This window comes from Podarcis pityusensis, assembly GCF_964106645.2.
Source record: "Podarcis pityusensis genome assembly, chromosome: 7".
Taxonomy (NCBI): Eukaryota; Metazoa; Chordata; class Lepidosauria; order Squamata; family Lacertidae; genus Podarcis; species Podarcis pityusensis.
This window is the reverse complement of record NC_138031.1, coordinates 22,432,898-22,455,295: the sequence shown is the minus strand read 5'-3', so window position 1 is coordinate 22,455,295 and position 22,398 is coordinate 22,432,898. Positions and strand designations below refer to the sequence as shown.

The 22,398-nt window shown below is 40.2% G+C and overlaps 1 protein-coding gene across 42 annotated transcripts in view; it reads left to right on the top strand.

Annotated features, from left to right (window-relative positions):
* RIMS2 (regulating synaptic membrane exocytosis 2) overlaps nt 1-22,398 on the top strand; it is a 350,853-nt gene that overhangs the window by 148,863 nt on the left and 179,592 nt on the right. For 24 of the 42 annotated variants that reach the window (XM_081013749.1, XM_081013716.1, XM_081013719.1 and 21 more), the window contains 3 exons: nt 18,529-18,737; nt 20,089-20,208; nt 21,745-21,844. In XM_081013749.1, the coding sequence (XP_080869875.1) occupies nt 18,529-18,737; nt 20,089-20,208; nt 21,745-21,844 (429 nt within the window). Of the gene's footprint in view, nt 1-18,349; nt 18,415-18,528; nt 18,738-20,088; nt 20,209-21,744; nt 21,845-22,398 lie in introns of all 42 variants that reach the window. The other 18 variants (XM_081013758.1, XM_081013724.1, XM_081013721.1 and 15 more) reach the window with 1 other exon arrangement.

The window sequence follows — 22,398 nt, the reverse complement described above, 5'->3', positions numbered from 1 at the left end:
GAAGAAAAGCACTGGTTAAAAGTATGGCACTTACTGTTAACAACTTCATGTTGAGTACCACCACTTTTTTTCTAGAAGAAAAGCACTGGATAGGGTTTAAGATTTTGTTGAGTTACCAGTCATTTTAATGGTCATTCTGCACTGCTTTTAATGTTTTATTATGTTTTTTACATTGTTGTATGCCACCCTGATATTTTATGAGAGAGTGGTATATATAAATACTTTTATAAATAAAGTATTTAGAAAGATGGGTGGGGGTGAGGGTGGGTGGCGATGTTTCTATTTTGCTTAATGTATGTAGGGTTTGGTGTCAGCATTGCTCATGCAGATTCTCTGCTGTTCACTTGTGTTCCTTTGGTGGTGAGAGAGGTTGGGGTTGGCCTAGGATGTGGTTGTTTGTTTGTGATTGGCTGTGGTGATCTTTGTTTTCATGTGTGAGTAGGGTGGGTGGCTGTTTTGGATCAGGTTAGCCATATTGATCTGTATGCTGTTGGTGGATTATTGTCATTCTCTTGTTGGGCTGGGTATGTGATAAAGGGGAGCCATACCGGGATAAAGGCGTCTTCTTCTGTTTGTCCCCATGTCAGTTTCAGTTTATTGATTAATTTTTCTATTAGGGCTGTTTCCCACACTATTTGGTACCATTGGTCCATGCTTACTCCTGACAGGTCTCTCCAGTGTCTGGCTATGGTGTTTCTGGCTGCTGAAAGCAGGTGGGTTATGAGTTCTTTGTAGTGTAAATAGGCACTGTTGTCTTGGAAGATGTTTAGTAGGGCCAATTCTGGGGTGATTTCTAATACTTGCTTAGTTATTTTACATATTTCTCGTATGGCTGTTGTCCAGAAGAGTTGGATTTTGGAGCACTCCCACCACATGTGGAGGTATGTACCTGTGGAGGTGCACTCTCTCCAGCATTTTGGTGAGGTTCCTGGGCATATTAGCGCTAGTTTTCTTGGTGTTAGGTACCACCTGTAGGTGAGTTTCAGAGTAAGTTCTTTTCTTTTCGTTGATATGGATTTAAAGGGGGGTTTAGACCACATTCTGGTCCATTGAGTGGGGTTAATTTCATAGCCTATGTCATCCTCCCATTGTTTTTTGATTGTGTCTAGGGGGGTTGTGGGATTTTGGAGTAGTATTTTGTATATTGCGGATACCATCCCTTTACCATTTCCCTTTGTTGTTAGGAGGAGGTTTTCAAAGGTTGTCAGGGGCCTAGTTGCTGCAGATTTTACTGTTGGGTTGTTTAAGAGGGCATGTAGTTGGTGTTGTGTTAACCAGGGCATTTGGGTGTCTTCTAGTTTGTCTTGTATTTCTTGTGTTGACAAAGGTTTGTTATTTTTATAAAAGTCTATTAGGCGATATAAGCCTTTGGTTTGCCAGGTTTGTATCTGGAGGTTTTGTGCTGCATGGTGGAATAATGGGTGGTACGCAAGGGGGATTAGTGGGGATGGGGTTGGAGATAGTTTGCCTATTACTGTTTTCCATGCTTTGAGCATGGTCTGTGTATACCTGTTAAGTGTTGTGGGAATTTTCTTTAGTTTGTTTGGGAGGAGTGGGTACACTATGGTGCAGGTATTTTCAATAATGCCCCTCTCTAGGTGTACCCATTGTTTTGTCTCATCTTCGAGTATATATGGGATTATATGGCGTATTTGGTTGGCAATGTAATATGCTTCTGTGTTGGGGATTCCCCATCCTCCTTCTGAGGTGGGGAGGTGCAAGTATTTGGGGCTTATTCTTGGTTTTTTATGTGAGAAGATAAAAGAGTGTAGTTTTCTCTGCCATCTGCGGAGTTGGGTTGGGGGAATCCAGATTGGGAGGGTTTAGAATAGGTAGGTTAGTTTTGGGCGGGTGATCATTTTGATCATGGCTGTTTTGTCTGAGAGAGCGAAATTCATGTTGTTCCATCTCTTTAGGTCTTTGTTAATTTGTCACCACAGAGGCTTGTAGTTATGGAGGTACAATTTATTGAGGTTTTTGGTTATTTGTACCCCTAGGTATCTGAATTTGGTGTGACAAAGTTTTATTTTGGTGACCTTAGTGAGTTCTTTTTGGGTGTGAGGAGGGGTTTTGAAGCACATAGCTTCTGACTTTGTAAAATTTACCTGTAGGCCTGACACCATTGCAAATGTGTTGAGTTCTCTGATTAGGGAGGTTGCTGTGCTTATGGGGTCTGGTGTTGTGACCATTAGGTCATCTGCAAAGAGCCCTAATTTATAGGTTCTGCCTTTTATTTCCGCTCCCTTGATGTCTGTGGCTGATCGGATTCGGATTGCTAAGGGTTCCAGAGCCAGGATAAATAAGAAGGGGGAGGCAGAATGCATTATAAATGAACACATGTGAAATTCACATGAACTGGAAATTGACAGGTCCATTCATCCCTAGTTAATGTATGAATCAGGGTTTTTTTTGTTCCCTGCTGCAAAAACAGCTGTTTCATATTCATTCATTCTCAACAACAAATGGATTACAACACTGATCTCATATGTTTGTCTAAACCTGTATAGATTACTCCAGAGGGTATAGATTGTTATCATTTATATAATGTTCTTAATTTCATTTCAGTTGGAAACCTGACCTAACTAATGTACATTAATGTCAGGATTTTATTTTAGAAAAAATTGCAGTGATAAAAGATGGAGTAAGTGAATATATGAGGGTGAAAATTTAGCTATGATTTCATTGCCCTCTGCTTTGTCACATATTTGTAACATAAATATATTGTTAACAGACATTTAATTTAAAATATTTTGAGATTTACATTTGATGCCTTAGTGAACATTTAGATTATGATTCTCTTTGAGGGCTCTAGTTATATAATCTGTTTACTTGGAAATTGGAGAATATGTGGACATCAGTTATATAATATGAACTACAGTCATACTGCAGTTTTCATCACAATGCTCTATGGTCCTTTTTTATATAAAAAAATTGTCAGTAAGAAAAAAAGGAAGAACTTTTGTACAACATCTCATTAAAACAAAATCTATTTGCCATTTTGGCAGCTAAGTGCAATACAGTGCTAGAAATAATTCTAGGATCAAAAAACCTTCAGTTTAAGACATTCTTTACAAGCTTTAGAAATTCACACACATAACAAAAAGCAATATGTCAATTAAGGCAACTTAATTTCTGTGCCACATAAATAGTAAACACATTATACAGTCTCACAGATTGTGCTTGCTTATAGCTTAAGTCTCCATTCATCCATATTTTCCAACTAAGGCCAGATTGTCGTTTTCTGCAGATTTCCGCCGATCTCAAGCTCCAGGTATTAAAGCAGCACTGGCTATCTAGGTGTGTCCTGTCCTCTTGCTTACAGTATATGCTTTCATTTGGATTAAAAAGAATAGTATATGTTGTGTGCACGATCTTCTTTGCTGTACGTTTACTGCTTCTGGAACAAAAATTAAAATTAAAACAATGACATTAGAAGCTGCCTTATCCTGGTCAGACCGTTGATCCATTTAGCTCAATATTGGCTGAGCTGACTGGCAGTGGCTCTCCAGGGTTTCAGACGGGGGACATTTCCAGCCCTACCTAGAGATGCCAGAGATTGAACCAGGTGCCTTTCATGTATAAAGCAGGTGCTCTACCTCTGAGTCCTAATGACAGCAACAGAGTCTTCTGGCACCTTAAAGATGTACTCATCTACTGAGGCATCACCTTTTGTGGACTGAAGCCCACTTCATCAGATTAATGGAGTGTTCTCTCAGCTGGCAGCTGTGTATACATAGTTACTGTGGATGGCAGATGTATATACACTGATACACAGTACAGGGGAATCATAAACATTGGAGCTGGAAAGACACAAAATACAAGAGGTATAAATTCTGTTCTCTACTTTAGAAGCCAGTGCGGTGTAGTGGTTAAGAGTGGTAGACTTGTAATCTGGTGAACCGGGTTTGCGTCTCCGCTCCTCCACATGCAGCTGCTGGGTGACCTTGGGCTAGTCACACTTCTTTGAAGTCTCTCACCTCACAGAGTGTTTGTTGTGGGGGAGGAAGGGAAAGGAGAATGTTAGCCGCTTTGAGACTCCTTCGGGTAGTGATAAAGCGGGATATCAAATCCAAACTCTTCATATGTGGAGGGGGAACAGGAGCAGGATTCTGTCTGCTGCCTGTTCCCCAGCTGTTCATTCAACCAAATGGCCTCTTAGCACTACTTCAGATAAAAGCCATTGTGTGTAAGTAACTGTCCCATCAGTGCAAGGATTTCCACTTCTGCAGTGGAATTTGCCACCAGCACACATGCCTTAAACCCTCTCCATATCTGCTCGAGGGTTGGGGGAACCCCCAGAACAGATTGTGGAGGCGGGGGGGAAAATGAGAGAAAGTCCCATTGAGCAAGTGGAAGTCGTTGGGGATGGTTACTTAGCACTATATTGGATACAAGCAAAACCCTGTATTTGTGGTATGATCACATTTCTCCATCGTATGAACAGCCCATTCTTGCCTGGGGTTGAATGTGTGGAGATCAGAGGTGTGGCCTGTGGGCATAAGTCCTGCTCCAACTCTGCATGTTCAGTCTCTCCTGATTCTGAAATGGAGAACAGGGTTACAGTCTATTACTTTTCAACATGAAGCTCAAATGTATATGTATAAGAGAAGCAGTGGTCATTAACAACAGCAGTCATATTATTTATCTGTTTATTTAATTTATATCTTCCCTTCCTTACTGTGTCCAGACTGAATAACAGCATAAAATCTGATAAGACTATATCTTCAAACAATAATTAAAATTACACTTTTAAAATCTACAGTGCCTGAATGTTCCTATCCCTTTCCAAAGGGCTGGACAAATAAAAAAATGGCTCTAAATTCCTTATGTCTCCACCTCAACAGACCAAATTTGACCAGTGGACAGCCCCACTTACTTGTCAGTTACTTGACATCAGGACTTCATATTTCCAGGTGTTTAAAGGAGCAGTGTGGGGCTGTTTGACTCATATAATGTTAAGGCTGTAAGGGACCAAAAGGGTCAGAGGCCTTTGCAAGTGCTTTGTGCTGCTCCTTTAAACATCTGCTTTTCATCTATGTATAAAGGAGCAGCACCTGGAGGGAGATGTGATTTTCATTGTATAGAAACTGCTTTCACTTCCTTTAGCACACCTTGCTTCAGCAAAGGAGCAACCAGAGCTCATTTTAAGCTCCCAATTGTTCCATTGAAGTCCTACCTTTACCCACACCTGAGGCTATGTATGGTACCAGGAATAGGGTAAGTGGACATGGTTTCCCCAAATGAGAAGGCCTATCAGACTATGTTGGGCCAATGAGCTGGAGCTTTCCCCCCAACCCCAATATAGATGTTGACCAACATGTAAGATAAAAAGTCCTGGGGATCCAAGCAGTGATCCCTCGGTGCTATTATCTGGAAGTAACCCTGGAGGGTAGGAGTGGAAACCCACAGATCATTCCAGGATGATTCAGTGGTCAATAGTCTCAAATGCTGCTGAGGGATCAAGGAGAATCAACAGCAAACAAGTCCTACCATCTCTTTCCCAATAATGATAATCAAGCAGGGCATGTAAGCCAGAAGCCGTTCTTCTCCTTCTCCTTCTCCTTCTCCTTCTCCTTCTCCTTCTCCTTCTCCTTCTCCTTCTCCTTCTCCTTCTTTACTTATACCCCACCACTTTGCTGAGTTGTCTGGCTCCTAAAGATTTGTAATGAAAGTGTCAGACAAACCTCCCTGGGATGAGCATTCCACTGTAGAAAAGGCCCATTCACATGTTGCCATCCTCTGGCCATCTCGTGGAGGGGGCACATGAAGAAGGGACTCACAGTCTATCTCATCCAAGTATGTCTGCAGTTGCTAGGCAATCAGCCTGCTCCCAAAATGAAAAGTAGCAACTAGGTGGTAGTTGCCACCTAATGAGAGAGTCTTTTCAGAAGGGAGGTGCACTACTGCTTCCTTCAGTGCAGTGGACCTCTCCCACTTCTGTAATGAGGTCTTAATCACTGGGTGAGGATCAGGAGGGCACATGGTCAGCCTGATTCCTGCAAGCATCATGCTCATATCATCATTAGTGCTAAACGAGAGGTGTGTAAGAGATAAGCGAGACAGAAAGTTACATGGTGGGGGGGTGGGACTTGTTGCCACAATCTCAGGGCATTCTCACCTTTGGACATGGCATGAGTGCTGGCTTTACAACTTTCCCAATTTGCTCTTTGACATGGGGGGAATCAACACAACCCTGTGTGACTAGCAATTGTAGGGTGTAACAACAGTACTTAGCAGTTGCACAGTGTGTTAAAGTGTTCAAAATAGTTCACAAAGTTATCCTTACAACAACCCTCTAGTGAAGGAGGTCAGTATTAGTAGTTCTGTCCTGAAAATAGAGGTTTGAGGATGAAAGAATAGGAGCTTGCTGAATCAGAGCACTTGAACTTGTGGAGTGGCTGTAAGCTTGGCTTAGGCATAGGAATTTAAAATGTCAGTGAAGCAAGGAAGTTTACTGCCATTTTCAAGTAGCACTTTATTAAAGGTAACACAGACTGAGAAAAAGCAGTATTTAAATTTTGACCTAAAAAGGAAGATGAACTTTCCATAAGTTGTATGTTTGAGCAAATTTCAACTTAGCATAAATTTCAACTTTCGGCAACATCACTGGAGGTGGAATTAGAAGCACTAGCTTCTAGAATTAATGAAGCAAAATGGATGGCATGGATCAGTGAATGAAGCATCTAATCCTTAGTTCCACCCCCTGATTAACCTTGGGAAAAAACTCTGTTTTATATGAAGAATGTGAAATCAGAACAGGATCTAGCACAGTGTGTTACTGCAGAATACAGAGCAAGGAAGAATATTAACTGTTATTACACAGTTATTTATGGAAACTGGTGGCAAGGATGTCTGAGAATATAATCTTTAAAAGGAAGAAGGAAGAAATAATGCAGATTTGTGTTTAAATGCCATCCAGGTTGGAATATCTTTATTCTATGTCACTTTGAGTAAAGATTGCCTAGCTTTATGGGGATGTTTTGAAGTAATAGATTGATGATAATTTTTTTATATTTAGAATTTAACCATTTTCTTATTGAAAGGGACAGGACAACTGGCAGAAAATAATAGGAGATTATTTTATGCGCATACATTTTTCAATTATTTGGTGGATTAATTGTTATTTAAATGAGCATATGAATGATACTTCACTTTCAGCTTAGTCCCACTCATTTAAGCGGGAAACTAGCTGACATTTGAAATAGAAAATATGTGGGGGTTTTTCTTTAATATAGTAAGACAATATACGGTCTAATTTACTATGGGAGTACATCTTATGTAAATCATGATGAAAGAAATAGAAGTTGCTCAAGAGCAGTGTCGGCAGTATTGTAGTTCCTATTTTCAATTAGGCTTGTTCAGGGAAAGTTACAAGCAGATTGTGAGCTTGATTTTAACAAGCTTAATTTTCTGAAGTGACAAGCTGAATCTTTACATTTTATTTCATATGGTTTTATATTGCAGTTTCATATTGATAAAGTTAATGTGGAGGCAAAAATGGAAATGAAATAATTTTGCTTTAGGCAATAATTTTCTTGAAACAAGAAGCACCACATCCTAAGACAAACTCTCCATTCTTTGTAAAACTGTTATTGTTATTTGGAAACTCAGATGAAAAAAAATCACTAACACAGCCTGAACAAATTTAGGAGGTTGCAGTACTGTTTAATTTGGTTTTAGTGCTGACCACTATGAAGTATGCTCAATCAACAGGTTTTATGAGTGTGTTTAATTATCTGGATAAAACCAAAGCAGATGTTACTAAGCTGGGCTTAATTCTTCTCTCTGTGTGGATTGTTTGTTTCTGCAAAACAATGGTGTTCTGCCATTGTCTTAATTTTTGAATGTTTCACATATTCTTACGGAATAACAGGTTACTCTCCAAAGTGAGAGAACTGAATGAAATCTGTTCAATATTAAACACTATATAGTGGAAATAATATTCAGCCCAATGAAAACAATGAAGCTATTCCAATATACCCTCAACTCAGTGCAGTTTATTATCTAATTACCGTATTTTTTGCACCATAACACTCACTTTTTTCCTCCTAAAAAGTAAGGGGAAATGTCTGTGCGTGTTATGGAGGGAATGCCTACGGGTGGCATGCCTATGGATTTTCCTCCTCTAAAAACTACGTGCGTGTTATGGTCGGGTGCGTGTTATAGAGCGAAAAATACGGTAAATGCCGATCAAGCTGTAGAGGTAGATGCCCTGTATCTGAATTAGTTCCTTCCCCTCAGATGCTCGTGGAATAATACTGCACCTTTGTTTTACTGCCTAAAATGTTTTCTCTTTCAAACTATCTACCTGTATTGCTAAAAACTTATACTGTGAACACCCAAGCATTGTGGATAGCGGGAGAGTATGAAATTGTTTTCGTATGTAGACTGTGGGCCAGAATGAAATGAACTGCAATCTATCTGCAAACCTGGTAGGGAGCCTTAGGTATAAGTACTCCCTCCTTTCCACATCCAGGGTGATTTCCACTTGCCTTTCTATGTGCACTCATGCTAACAATGGTTAATACAGACTAGGTTCCCTCATTATCATGGTTTGCAAACCCCTTTTCGGAACCATAGCTTCAATTTTTATGTGTTAACCATGCCTTGCATTGATTCACATGTAATACAGAAACATGTTAAATGCTAGAATGGTAGCTCCTGTTTTCCAGAGAAACACTTTATAATTTATAGCTACCTTGAGTGTCCATGTTCTACTCTTAACTTGTATATTTCTGACCCCAGACATAATCTCGGAGTTCATACATTTTCTGACTACTTCATGATAATAGGCCACCATCATTTTATTATTTTCCCCAGTGACAGCGCACCACATTAAATATTTAGCAGTCTAGGTTTATAAATGTGTACTGTCAGTGGTACAGATTTCTCTGGATCCATCTTGCCCCCTCAGATTTGGTTAGACTGATATGAAAGCCAGTTCCTAAGTTTCCTACTGTAGGAGTACGAACATTAACTGTTGAAATTAATGGTCCTGTTCATGCACAACACTAAACCAAACCAAATCATGGCAAGCTTACAGCTTGTGGTTTGTCAGGATCAAGACAAATCAGGAGCTGAATTATGGGCATAATGCTAAGCCAACCCATGGATCTGGGAGTCAATCAGCTAGGCTCCCAGGGGATGGGGCTTCTGGAGTAGACCTGACAGAAGATGACTTTGGAAGTCAGTTCTACAACAGGAGCATATAAGGGGCCAGCTTGCTGACACCTCCACCACAGTCTTCAGGTGAGCTTCTCACCCACCTTATAATGCTAATTACTGTAATTTTGGCATTTCCTTTTGTCACAACTTTCCTTCAGCAGAATAAGCATCAGGATGGATCCTTAGAAGAGGGGGCAGAGATTTTGGAGGATGGTGATTTTTGGTTGTAAACCTAGCTCAGGGACTGATTATCTATGTTGCCCACTACCAGCAGGCAGGGGAGGTACTCCATAAGTGGTTCACACCATTGAGAACCTAAGCAGTGGTGAACTCCAGCTAATGAGAGACAACTCATCAACCAGCAGACAGGCTGTTTGATCACATGGATGCATGCCCAATGCATGGCTAATTTTATGCAACCTAAAGTTGTGTGTGTACTTATTTATTTATTTATTGCTCGCTCGCACACCACATGGCTGCATTGTGCATAGGTCCGTAACCATTTTTCTTGATTAACCTTGGGAAACCTTGGGAATAATGTAATAGTTTTTTTCCTACTTGTACAGGCTCATTAATGCAAGGTTTCCAGTCCTGTGTATTGATAGATTAGATACAAATATTTAAAGTAATTTATAAATAAATGAATTCCTAGCTAGATGCTTAATATTGTTATTGCAGTTGATGGACTTTAATTTTTTATGATAGAATTCTTGTCAATATTTAATGTGACTAATTTTGAAACCACAGGAGAAGAAAATAGAGCATAAGAGTTGCTACATGGAGGAAATTAAACTGATGGATAATGGGCATTTTGTTTAACAACGTGCTGTTAGTCGTATAATGCTTCCTATGGCTCCTGCTAGCTTAGAACACATTAATATAATTGCTGCCACTGGTAGAACATTCATTATGAAATCAGACACTATTTTGAAAAATCTGAAGGTTTTTGAAAATTTGAAGGTTATTTTAGTGGCTTTCTAGACTTAAGTTGGTGGGTATGTTAAGCAACAGACAATTGTAATGAACACTGTAGTACTGAATACCCTCTAGAACCTTCCATCACAATTAATATTTCCCCTCTTTGGACTTGTTCCGTACAACCCAGTTTGTGACACATCAGTCTAGTTTGCATATCACAGTGAGCTCTCAAAGAGAAGCGTTGTCTTAGTGTGTCATTTGTAGCCGGGATTGTGATTACATAGTCTCCAACTGCCCTGAAAATGCTGAGACAGTCACAAAACCCCTCAAGCCATCACAGTTTCTCACTGTGTCATGCAGAGTCCCAAATTCTGCAAGTGGGGAAAGGGAGTGGGGAAAAGGAGGAGGCAGCCTGGCCCCACACAGTGGCACAGTGGGACCTGAGGGGTGGGAAGAGGGCAAGGTGCCAGATTGCTGCTGCTGTTCTCCTCAGCTCTGCCAGCTGGTAGCGCTCAACGGATCCAACTACGGTGATGGATGGTGGCAGCAGGTACCTGGATCACACAGGCGCATGGGGTCCTTTGGAAGTCATAGCCACTGACCGTAGAGACTATATTGCTGGTGTGGTGCCTTGTAAACATCCGGTGTGGGTGCATCCTCTCACGCCCAAGGCAAACTGATAGAAGGCTCATGGTTTTACCATATATCTTCTAAGGCTCCTGCATATAACCAAGACATTTGCCTATATGGTATTGCTACATACTCTTCTTGGTAACAGCCATTGGGGCAGCTCGGGCAGCCCTTCGCTTTTTCCATATACCATCAGCAGTGCACGTATATAGGGGGTGGGGTGATGACACTGGTTTAGAATAGAATGTCCCTATTTTACTAGAGGAATGTGCTAAAAATGGAGTCTTTGTGCGATGAACTACTACTCTTGTGTAGACATATATACATACCATCACAGCTGTATTGTCTACTGGTCTGCAAGGCAAAATTTTAGAATTACATGTCACTTACTGTATTAGTTTGGAAATCAAAAACAGGAAAATCAGAATATAAATGCCTGTGCTTCACAGTAGTTGCCACTAAAAATCAGAGTACAGTGGTGCCTCGCAAGACGAAATTAATTCGTTCCGCAAGTCTCTTCGTCTTGCGAGTTTTTCGTCTTGCGATGCACGGTTTCCCATAGGAATGCATTGAAAATCAATCAATGCGTTCCTAGGGAAACCGCCTTCAGACCAGGTCCGGGGACAGTCTGTCCCCGGACCTCTTCTGAAGTCGGGGGGGGGGGGGGACAAGGGCTTTTCTTCCCACCCCCAGCATTTTAAAAAACCCCAGGACAGCGGAGGACTTCTCCGCTGTCCGGGCGATCTTAAAATGCTGGCGGGCGGCATTTTAAAATCGCCCCGGACAGCGGAGGACTTCTCCGCTGTCCGGGGCGATTTAAAAGCCCCTGGGAAGGCAGGCAGGGGGGACAAAGACTTTCGCCCCCCGCCCGCCTTCAGAAGGTGTTCCCGCCCCCCGCCCCGCTTCGGAGCAGCGTTCCGAAGCGGGGCGGCTGGGGCAGGTGTTCCCGCCCCCCGCCCCGCTTCGGAACAGTGTTACGAAGTGGGGCGGCTGGGGCAGGTGTTCCCGCCCCCCGCCCCGCTTCGAAACAGCGTTTTAAAATGCTGGGGGTCGGGAGCGAAGCGTTCGCTGCCGACCCCCAGCATTTTAAAATCTCCCCGGGACAGCAGAGACTTCTCTGCTGTCCCGGGGAGATTTTTAAATGCTGGGGGTCGGCAGTGAACTCTTCGCTCCCGACCCCCAGCATTTTAAAATCTCCCCGGGACAGGGGGAGATTTTAAAATGCTGGGGGTCGGCAGCGAACGCTTCGCTCCCGCCCGCCAGCATTTTAAGATCGCCCGGGGCAGGCGGGGGGAAGGCAGGCGGGGGGGAGCAAAGACTTTTGCCCCCCGCCGGCCTTCAGAAGAGGTCCTCTTCTGAAGGCCGGCTGTGGGCGAAAGTCTTTGCTCCCGACCGCCAGCATTTCCCTATGGGCTTTCGTCTTGCGATGCAAGCCCATAGGGAAATTCGTCTTGCGAAGCGCCTCCAAAACAGAAAACCCTTTCGTCTTGCGGGTTTTCCGTCTTGCGAGGCATTCGTCTTGCGGGGCACCACTGTAGATCTAGAATTCCATACCATTTTCCTCCTTGTGCTTTGTAACCAAAAGGTGCATAAATTAGCTTCCAGTTTGCCCAGAACAAACGCTAAGCAATAAGCTGCTTCTCAACTCTCCCCTCTCATCATTTTTTTCAGGTCAAAATAATTGTCCCAGGCCACTTTTTCTCTCACGGGGAAAAGATTCAGAATACCAATATCTATTCCACCATGTATTAAAGAACAACAGGAAAGGTTTAAGATATAAACCATTACCCATGCGGCTTTTCTTTGCTCAGACTGACAACTGAGTGAGGCAGCTTTTCATTGGGGGGAGGGGGGCCATGGAGTAAAATCACACAGAACTGTATGTATGTTTGGCCATATAAATTGTATATTCTTCCCATTAAAGCCCTTGCAGCAAATGGCTGCTGTAATTTCCAATATGAAATTGTTGAACTATTTATATTTAAGATTTTGCTTAAAGCTGGATCTGCTTTAAAAATATATATTAAATGTTTATACTGATTTTTAGAAAGTATATAATTGTTTGTTTCATTGATCAACTTTGAAGTTGTTTGATTTGTTGGCTGGTTACCTCATACTACAAGCCAAGTTCTAAGATCAATTATCCTCTAGTTTTGGTTGCAAAAATCACTAAGTGTGATTGGGAAAAGGACGAGAGTGGGAAACATGATTTAAATCAATAAACATCTTGATGATCTTCAGTTACAGTGAACAGGCAGCCTATTAAGTTACAGATGAGAATTGATTCTAGAGATGATGCTCTTGTACTTGCAAACACTTCCATGTAAGCACTATCTCTTTTTCTAAAACTTATCTCGGTGTATAACTCTTAGTTTTCTTTTCTGGTTATTTTTAAGATTTAATGTAGTATAACAAAACTCTTAAGGACCTATTATGGTTTGGCATGGTTTGAGGTAATGTTTTGACAATAGATATGCGTTACAGATTGTAGATTTAGAAAACAATCCTTTTAAGCTCCTGTGAACATGTATAGTAGATAATCACCCCAACCTTATAAAGCTTGGATCCCCATTCAAATAGTATTTTACTATCTTTCCACCTACCTCCTCCAACCGCCAACTATCCATCCAACTGCTGGCCTGACCACAGTTGTTGTACAATTGTGGTACATCAATGCAGGAGATGGGAATAGCGCTGGAGCTTCCATCCCTGCAGGAATCAGGTTACACATGGAGCCAACTAGGTATCAGTCTGGCCCAGTAAAGTTTATTCTTGACTGCTTTCTCAGTCTGAACAGAACAATTCATTGCTCTGGGGCAGTCCAGGCAGTCTATCTGCTTTTCTGCTGCCTGCCATCTTCTTATGAACATTTCTGACCAGTAGAAATAGTGCTTGCTTCTGGGCCTCCACTCCTGACAGAAAGTATGTGAAGAAGCATGGCTGGCTGTTATTAGCATTTCTTCCAGGTGAGGGATTATCAGTGATAATTTATCACTCCCGTTTTAGGAGTTTGGGTGGGGATAAGGGAAGGATAAATGGAACCTTCCCAACTGCTAGCCATGTTAGTTGCTTCTCCTACCTGAACAGGGAATTTTGCTGTCTGCTAATTTGTAAATCCTTTAAATGATGGGCAGATTGAAAGCATAATGCATCCCCTTGCTGACAACAGAAAAAAGATGGAATTCCTTTTCTTTTTCTTAAGTAAATGTTTCAGAAGCAGAGAAACCACAATGTCTTTGATAATGATAAAGTGAGCTACATGAATTAATTTTCAGCTGTAGTAAGTAATTCAGTTACCTTTATGTGAGTGGACTAATATTTTGTATAACTGCTGTAATTCTTATGCTGTCCATACTAGTCAGACTCATGGAAAAAGGTTAGTAAATTAGAAAGTCTATGTTATGAAATAAACAAGGTCCAGCCATATTAGACTGGTTTGCACACATTCAGTGTGTGGTTACCAGCAGCAAGGCCTTCTTTGTGGTTGCACTAGCATTATGGAACTCTGTCTCTACGACGATTAGACAAGTGCCTACTATTCTGTGCTTTAGATGTCTGTTGAAATCCATTGCTTTTACCCAGCTTTATAACCATGTTTATAACCCTGTTTATAACCATGGCTTCAGATTGTGGTTTGTTGACAGTAAACAAACCATAATTAAGTTACTAGACAGGATTCGGATGAACAAAGCATAATGTAATAAGCCATGGTTTAGAGTTGTATGCGAACCAGACTATTAACTCATCCGTGTCAATGACACTGGTATTATTGTTCAGTAGCTATTATTCAGGCTTCCCTGGAGGATAATTAAAAATATATATACCTTTAGGAAATTTGTAAATATTTGGGATTTACAACTAGTTTTATAGAAAGTATTAGGTTTTCTTTTTTCAATTTTATTTAATCAATGGACTTCACATGGTAAACCAAATTGTGGCTTTCTGGGGCCACATGAATGTGCAAGTTCCTGAAGAGGAACTCACTGCTGCTTTGTTTGTCCCTGGTCTTTTTGGGTGGTCCACTACCCTGAGTTAAGCTAAGGTTTGGTTTCACATGTTGTCTGAACCCATATTTGTGGTTAAGCTCTTTTCTCACTAACCATGAGCTGTATCCACAAACAAACATTTGTTTTTTTCTTTCTACTGACCATTTCTTTCTTCATTGCCTTCCTCTCAACTCATTCCAATTTGTCTATGTCCTTGTTAAGGTGCAACAACTGAAAATGAATACAATATTTCAGATGAAGTTTTGACTGTAAAGTGTAACTATTACAGTACTTCTTTTGACTTGGAAAATATGGGTCTATTTAATGCAGTCTAAAATCACATTAGCCTGTTTTTGCAGCTGTATCACTTTGCTGACTCATGTTCAGCTTGTAAATCAACTACAGTCCTGAGATCTGTGTACTTCTGCCTAGTCAGGTATTCCCCATTCAACCAATTATTTGTGTTCAGTAATCTTCAGATGATTGTCTTCTGTTCTAGCTAAAAATAAGTTTCTGAATTAAACTGGACAGGACACTAAATCCATCATCTGCAAGGGAGTGTGTGTAAGGTGTGGGGGCTCTGATTTTTGTTAGGGCAGAGCATGTTTAGTTACTGTTCTCTGAGGGGCATTTTTGGTCAGGATTGTGGAAATGGAGGAAAGTATTAAAGTCCTTTCCTCATGTGACAGGATCCTGATTAAATTGGGGGCTCTCAGGCTTTCTATTAGTGGAAAAAGAAAATGTAACTGCAAGTGATGCATTTAGTGTCACACCTAGTTTAGTCCTATGTGTACAAATACAGGATTTTATTCACGATAGTTATGTCTTTTTGAAGCAGTTTTCTTAAATAATAATAATTTTATTGTTTATATTTATACCCTGCCTGTCTGGCTGGGTTTCAAGTTGTCTTTCCCCTTTTAGTAGAACTTCACCCTTATTGCCTTGTATCTTTGAAGCCAAATTATTCTTCATTTTTCTTTGTTGCATATTTGAACTGCCAATTTTAAGGTCCTTGTTCTAAATCCTCTGCGTGTGAATTCTGCACAACTTTCAGTCCACATTACCACAATCCTGTGCACAATTAAGAATTGAAGACTGTTGAGTTGTTGTCGGTGTCTTCAAGCTTTCCCTTTAGCATTAAAGTTAGAGCAGAAAATTGTTTAGGGGTGAGGATAGAACTTATGGGAAAGTGAAAATCTCTCCTTTCTTACCTCTGACTACCATCACAGGATTTTTAGAACTGAAATAAATTCAGAAGGTTTAATGTCCCAGAAATCACACTTTAGAGTAGCATTCTGTATTTCTGAGAAGTGTAGGGCATGGTGGTGAAGTGTTTAGTACTTTCCTACATACTAAAAGCAAACTTATTCCCCAAGTGTGAATCCTTATGCAGCTGAAAGGGCACCACCCATGGAGAAGAGGAAGGTATCAGCAGGTTTGAGAGAGCCAGGAAGTTGATAGAAGTGAAAATATAGGGGTAGGGATCCAAAAGAGCCCAATGCAATGGAGATGCAGTGTTGGCTGTGATGGGGTGGGTGGGAATGGTGGGTGGTGGAAAGGAGTGTTACACAGACTGGAATTGCAAACAGGAGCACTGCTTACTACATTTTATTACAGGTCTCAAATGTACCTGAACAGCTAAATCTCCTAGAATGCAGGGTTGTAGCCCTGTTGAACACTGCAGAAAATATGTTGGATCTTTTGCAGAGGGAAGTGACCTTTGACACATACAAGAACATTTGATGTTTTTGTTGTCAAAGTGCTAGGTCTAAAAATGTCTTCTGCTCCTTCCTATTTCCCCCCTCTTTGTCCCACTCCCTCCACATGTTTATCCCCATCCCTTACTTAGAGCTTGTTGCATCCATACAAAGAGGTGAAGGAGAAGAGGAACGAAACATGAAAGAATGCATAGAATTATGTCACTGTCTTAATAAAATAATATTTACATAGTTTTTTTAAATATTGTTTTGGATTAAAAACAGTTTTATAATTTTTATAATTTAGCATATGAATGCTGATGTTCAGTTTAACAAAATTTAATTCCAGGATTATTTTGTACTCTTTCTTAACAGTCTATCATTTTTTGGCAGGTATGTCAACATTTTGAAAACATTTTGGCAGCATAGTGGGATGTAGCATAGCATTACATTATTTAGATGTATTGTTATAGTTAAGGGGTTTAGATATCTGCACTTTTAAAAAATCCCTAAATTCCACTACTGCTAAACTAAAATGTGGCTTTTGGAAAGATTCATTGCACATTTTATGGCCTAATATTTGTTGCATCACCTGAAAGATGTTTTTAACCAAAATTTGAAATATATATCTTCTGAACTGAAGCAGGTAATTTTGCTTACATGGGGTGGGGTGTACAGTAGAATAAGACTTGTACAAAGTAAAGAGAGTCCCATGCATGAGCCCACTTGCCCTACCACCATGGCACTATTATTATAATTTAAATAAATTAAATTTGCAAAAGCTGTCTACTTATTTTCAGGTTTGCTTTGGCAACCATGAAAGCTATAAACTTGCTGTTTATTCTAATGTTGATAAGCTACTGTGAATCTGTCAGATGTTAGAAGCCATATTTTATACAGCACATTCTCAACCAAGCAGATTTCTAAACCCCTCGTTGTAGTTGTTTATATTTAGTATTATATTATTGCTCTTAGGGGAAAAAAGTTTGAACATGACTTTTTAAAAGTTTCTTCTAAGCCTATTTTCTAGTTCAGTGTTAACAAAGTTGATATACATCTCAGCTGAAGGGCAGACTAATACTAATCTATCCACACTGCTTCTGGGGGTTAGGGTTCGGTGGGGATATTCCTCTGCTGGCTCTGTAGGTGATGGGACTTGGCCACAGCAAAGACCCCTGATTCACCTGCTGAAATTGTGGCAGAACATTTTGAGGAAAGCGTAGGGCTGGACCTTATCTGGGAAAGGAATCCTGATATTCTGTGCCAGCCTGGTGCTGGTGCAACAAAATAGGTAAAGAAACTGCCCCACACCTTCTAGTGGGGCTGCGTATATGACAGAAAATCCAGTGTTCTGCCCTAATACAGCTGCATTGCTGTATTGGTTTGTCACTAATATAAATAAAATAAATAAGCATTGTGCTAACTACTTGTGTCATGAACCTATATTGGCAGCAGCCTGTTTCATTCTACTGTCTACATCCCAGCGATTTCAGTGGAGCTTATTTCCAATTTAATGATCTAAGAGCACAGCCAAATATCCTCATCCTACGCACATACACCTAGGCGTAAGCCCTTTTGAAATAAATGGAAAACTTACAATGTTCTATGATATCAGCCCTTAGTCGTCATCCTCCCCCCGCCCCCCGTTCATAATGGTTTTAATATTCTCATACACGTTTGTGATATTTGGAATGTAAAGTGATGTTAGAAACACCAAATCTTTCACGTTGACATGCCATGTAGCTAGATAATGTGCAAGCACACACTCGCTCACTGTCTTCCACACTTTATAAGCTTCATTCTTTTGGAATTTCTGCTTTTTTCTAGAAAATACGGTAGTGAGCCAAAACCTCTAAAGGCAGGATGATACACAAATGCAAAGTCTATTATATCTGTCTGTCCTTTCTTTCACTTTTCCGTTACTGCACTATCTTGTCTGTCTGATCCTCACAGGAGACATGGATTACAACTGGGACCATACGTCTTGGCATAGCAGTGAGGCATCCCCAATGTCTTTGGTGAGACATGTGGAGCCTTACCATTCAGTTTCCTTTACCATTTCATGTTTCCTTTGTTTTATTTACATCTCTGCATGTTTTCTTTTTTGTATCCTTTTTATCCCACACCTGTAGGGGACAGTCAAAGGGGAAAAAGAAAAACTAGTGAGCAGGCAGTTTTGTCGGACTCTAACACCTTATCTGAAAGACAAAAGAAAATGGTGTATTTTGGTGGCCACTCTTTGGAAGAGGACTTGGAATGGTCTGAGCCTCAGATTAAAGACTCTGGGGTAGACACCTGTAGTAGCACGACTCTAAATGAGGAGCATAGCCATAGTGAAAAGGTACTGGCTTTGTGGTGCCTGCATTTTAATCTGCTCATTTGGTCTTTGTTTGCTCTCTGTCACTCATTAAACCAGATCAGTAATAATAAGGCAGGTCTAATCTAACATTTCTTCAGGTGCAGAAAAGAAAAACAAAACCACAAACACTGGATTGCTCGCTTGTTTCTACATCTTGAAGCATAAGGAGAAAACATTATTCAGGCACTAAAAATAAACATCACTTTTATGGTCACACAATAGTATTTGGTGATCATCACCTTAAACCAGAAAAGTGATTTATAAAAATGAGATCTCCTCTGGATTGGCATGTTTGATTACTGCTAAATGCCCCTGGGGCTGAAATTAAATTAATAGTTTAATTCCCAGGTTGGAAAAAATGGGTGGGGACAAAATTACATAAGTTTACACAGAAAAGTTGTTTTTCTTTTTTCCCTTTCAATGTCATGTTTGTTCATTTGTTTTGTTGCCATGTCATTTTTGTGCATCATGGGGTAGTATTTGTCCTTGCCATCTGCTTTGTGTTTTTGGTTGTTGTTTTCACTTTTTATTTGAGGCTTTTTAGTGTTATTAAATTTAATGAGGGATAATTTTTGTGCATGCTGATTTCTGCATGTGTGAGGGCATGAAACTGATAGACAGCTGTGAAAAATTGCTATGATTACACAAACCAAAGGTGCTAAAATATATATTTTAAGTTACCATACACTATAAAGTAAAGAGTGTGTGGTAAATGAAGTATTTAATAATGAAATTACTGTGCATTTCTTAAACTTAAATTGATACTAGACTGTGAACTTAGGTACCTGCAGTTGGAAGCAAGTTCTGCTAAAATTATGATGGGAATTATTTCAGGTAAGGATGCCTGGATTTAGGCTGTTAAGTATAGTATAACAAAAATATAAAATAAAAGAAATGTAATGAAACACTTTTGGACTATCTCAGTTGAATTAAATTTTAATTCAATCTCTTTAATTAAGATTTAATCCATAATCCATAATGTAGCTTAAATATAATATTTTGAATAGATACAAAAGGAATGTGACATCTAGAACAGTAATAACATGATGGTCAATCCATAATGATCTGTCTTAACTGATAAATTGCTTTAGAGTAGAGCTTTGGTGTAGACACATTTGGAATAAAATCATGTAAAATGTTTAAGGAGAAACTGGATGACCTAATAGGTTGACATCAGTTCTAATTCTTTACATATAAATATAAAGCCAGTAGTGGTGTAATCATAGCCATTTCACAATGCTTAAAACTGGCAAATGGGAATGAAGTTGATACTGAGACTTTTTCAGAGACTGAATTCTATTGATTTCCCTCTCTGTTAACTATATTACTATAGCATCCTGTAACCTGGCAACCATCCAAAGATGGAGACCGTTTAATTGGTCGGATTTTGTTAAACAAGCGACTAAAAGATGGAAGTGTTCCTAGAGATTCTGGAGCAATGCTTGGATTGAAGGTTGGTAACTGAGCTTTTAAATATATTTATCAGTTGAATCCTAGTGATTAAAGGTATAGTTCTGATGCAAGAAACCTACATTATACAGACATGTTACCTTTTCATACATTACTAAAATCTTGGGCAACATCCATTTCAATGAAATTGGGTTGCATGACTATGGTATCTGGTATTATTAACAATAGTTCAGTCAATAGCTTGCTGTGTGCGATATGCAAAGTAATTTGAGGGCAAAATCACTTGGATCTATATCAAACTTGATGCCAGAATTTGTGCAGATCTATTGGAGGTCCATATCTTCTTATAGCTTATGGGGTCAGATTCAGTTGTTGCTGCTTGAGAACATGGACAGGACACTTGCAGCAGTAAGGCTAACTATGTGCCCTCTTGATCCCTACTCATCATGGCTGGCAAAATCAAGTAGGAGGGGATAGATACAACACCTCACTCTTTGTATGGACAGGCTGAGACCCCCCCCCAAACCCCAGGCGACTCCCTAGTGGAATAATAACTCATGACAACATGTTATGGGATTAAAATTGGCCACAACTTTATTAAAGATTCCGATGTAGGGAGACCTTGGCTTAGGCATTGGGCGTTTATCCTTCCCAGTCCCCAGCCGGGGATCTGGGGAACATCAAGGTTATCCAAAATGTGTGGGGATTGGACTGACTCTGGGAAACATATGTTTAAGCAGAGAGCCCGCCCCCCATTTTGCTGCAACGCAGGGGAGACCACTGACAACCTATTGGCGTATGGCCAATGACTCCCCTCAAAACAACCCCTTTAACAGGGAACCCTGGGATCGCCGCCGCAGGGGGGGCGTGGGCCACCGCTTCACACCCCCCCCCCATTTAGGGAAGATAGACTAAAGGATTCCACCCAAGGCCTGAAACCGCCATCCGAGACCGCAAAATCGTAGTCTCGCCGCCAAGACTACTTACACCTGAAAAGGCCCTTCACAGTCTGACAGCCATTCCAAAAGGCCATGCCTAATGTTGCCCAACCATTGCTTGTTACCCATAGTTGTGAGGTGCACTCTCTCGGGCCTGAAGAGTTCCTTCCTACTCTTTAAGGCAGTTATGCCCACTGTCTTTCAAGAGTCAGGGTGCAGCCTTTCCTGGGTTATCAAGAGTGTAGGAGCCAGTCAGCTGCGGACAGGCGCCTGGAGGAAATAGGTCTGGTTTCAGACTCAGTTTTAGCACCAAAACAGCCTTTTGATTATCTTTATTAGGAGAAAGAAGGTGGGCTGTAACCTGTTGGTTCTCCTTGATCTTTTGTGACATTCTATACAATTGTCCATAGTGTGCTTCTAGAAGAATTTAGAGGGTTGTGAGTTGGGGCACTTGGAGTTATTTCTTGAAATTCTTAGCAGTGAATATATTTGATTGTTTTAATATGTTTTCAGATTTTTAAAATGCTTTAAAGTTTTTATAAAAGTGTTTTGCTTTGAAGGGCTCATTTGAGAGGAAGAATGGGCTAGAAATTGAGTGAATGAATAATTGCTGTGTCCCCCCCCCCCTTTCTTCCAAACAGGTTGTAGGAGGAAAAATGACTGAATCAGGTCGGCTATGTGCATTTATCACCAAAGTAAAAAAAGGAAGTTTAGCTGATACAGTGGGACACCTTAGGCCAGGTATGAGAGGAACATTCAGCTGAATTATGTAACTGGGCAGTGTCAGTAATAATTGTTTTTTGGTGCATTGTGTGATTTAAATGCAGTGATTTACTTCTATGCTGTTGAGAACACTGTTAATCTCTTCATCTATTCTAATTGTTATATTTTATTTGAGGGTTAAAAGTTGTGGTTGTATTTTAAACATTTTTTTAAAAAAATCAAACCTTATATTCCTTTGGAAGAGCTGAGATTATCCATTCTTTGAGTTATTCTGCTTCTGTGGCATAGCTTACTTACATTTTTTATTATGTTAATTTATACCAATTTCTATTCTGTTGCTTTCTTTCCCCCAGGGATGTCATATTATTTATTTATTTAATTTCATAAAATTTACATACTGCTTGATTGTTTAAAAAAAACCCTCATAGTGGTTTACAAAAGATAAAGCAATAAAATCAAGAAAACATTACAACTCTACCTTAACAACCCTTTTTTATTACCAAAGTTAAAATACTAAAACAGATTGAAAGTACCTCATATATAGACCATGTAAGTCATATGCCAAGGATTCC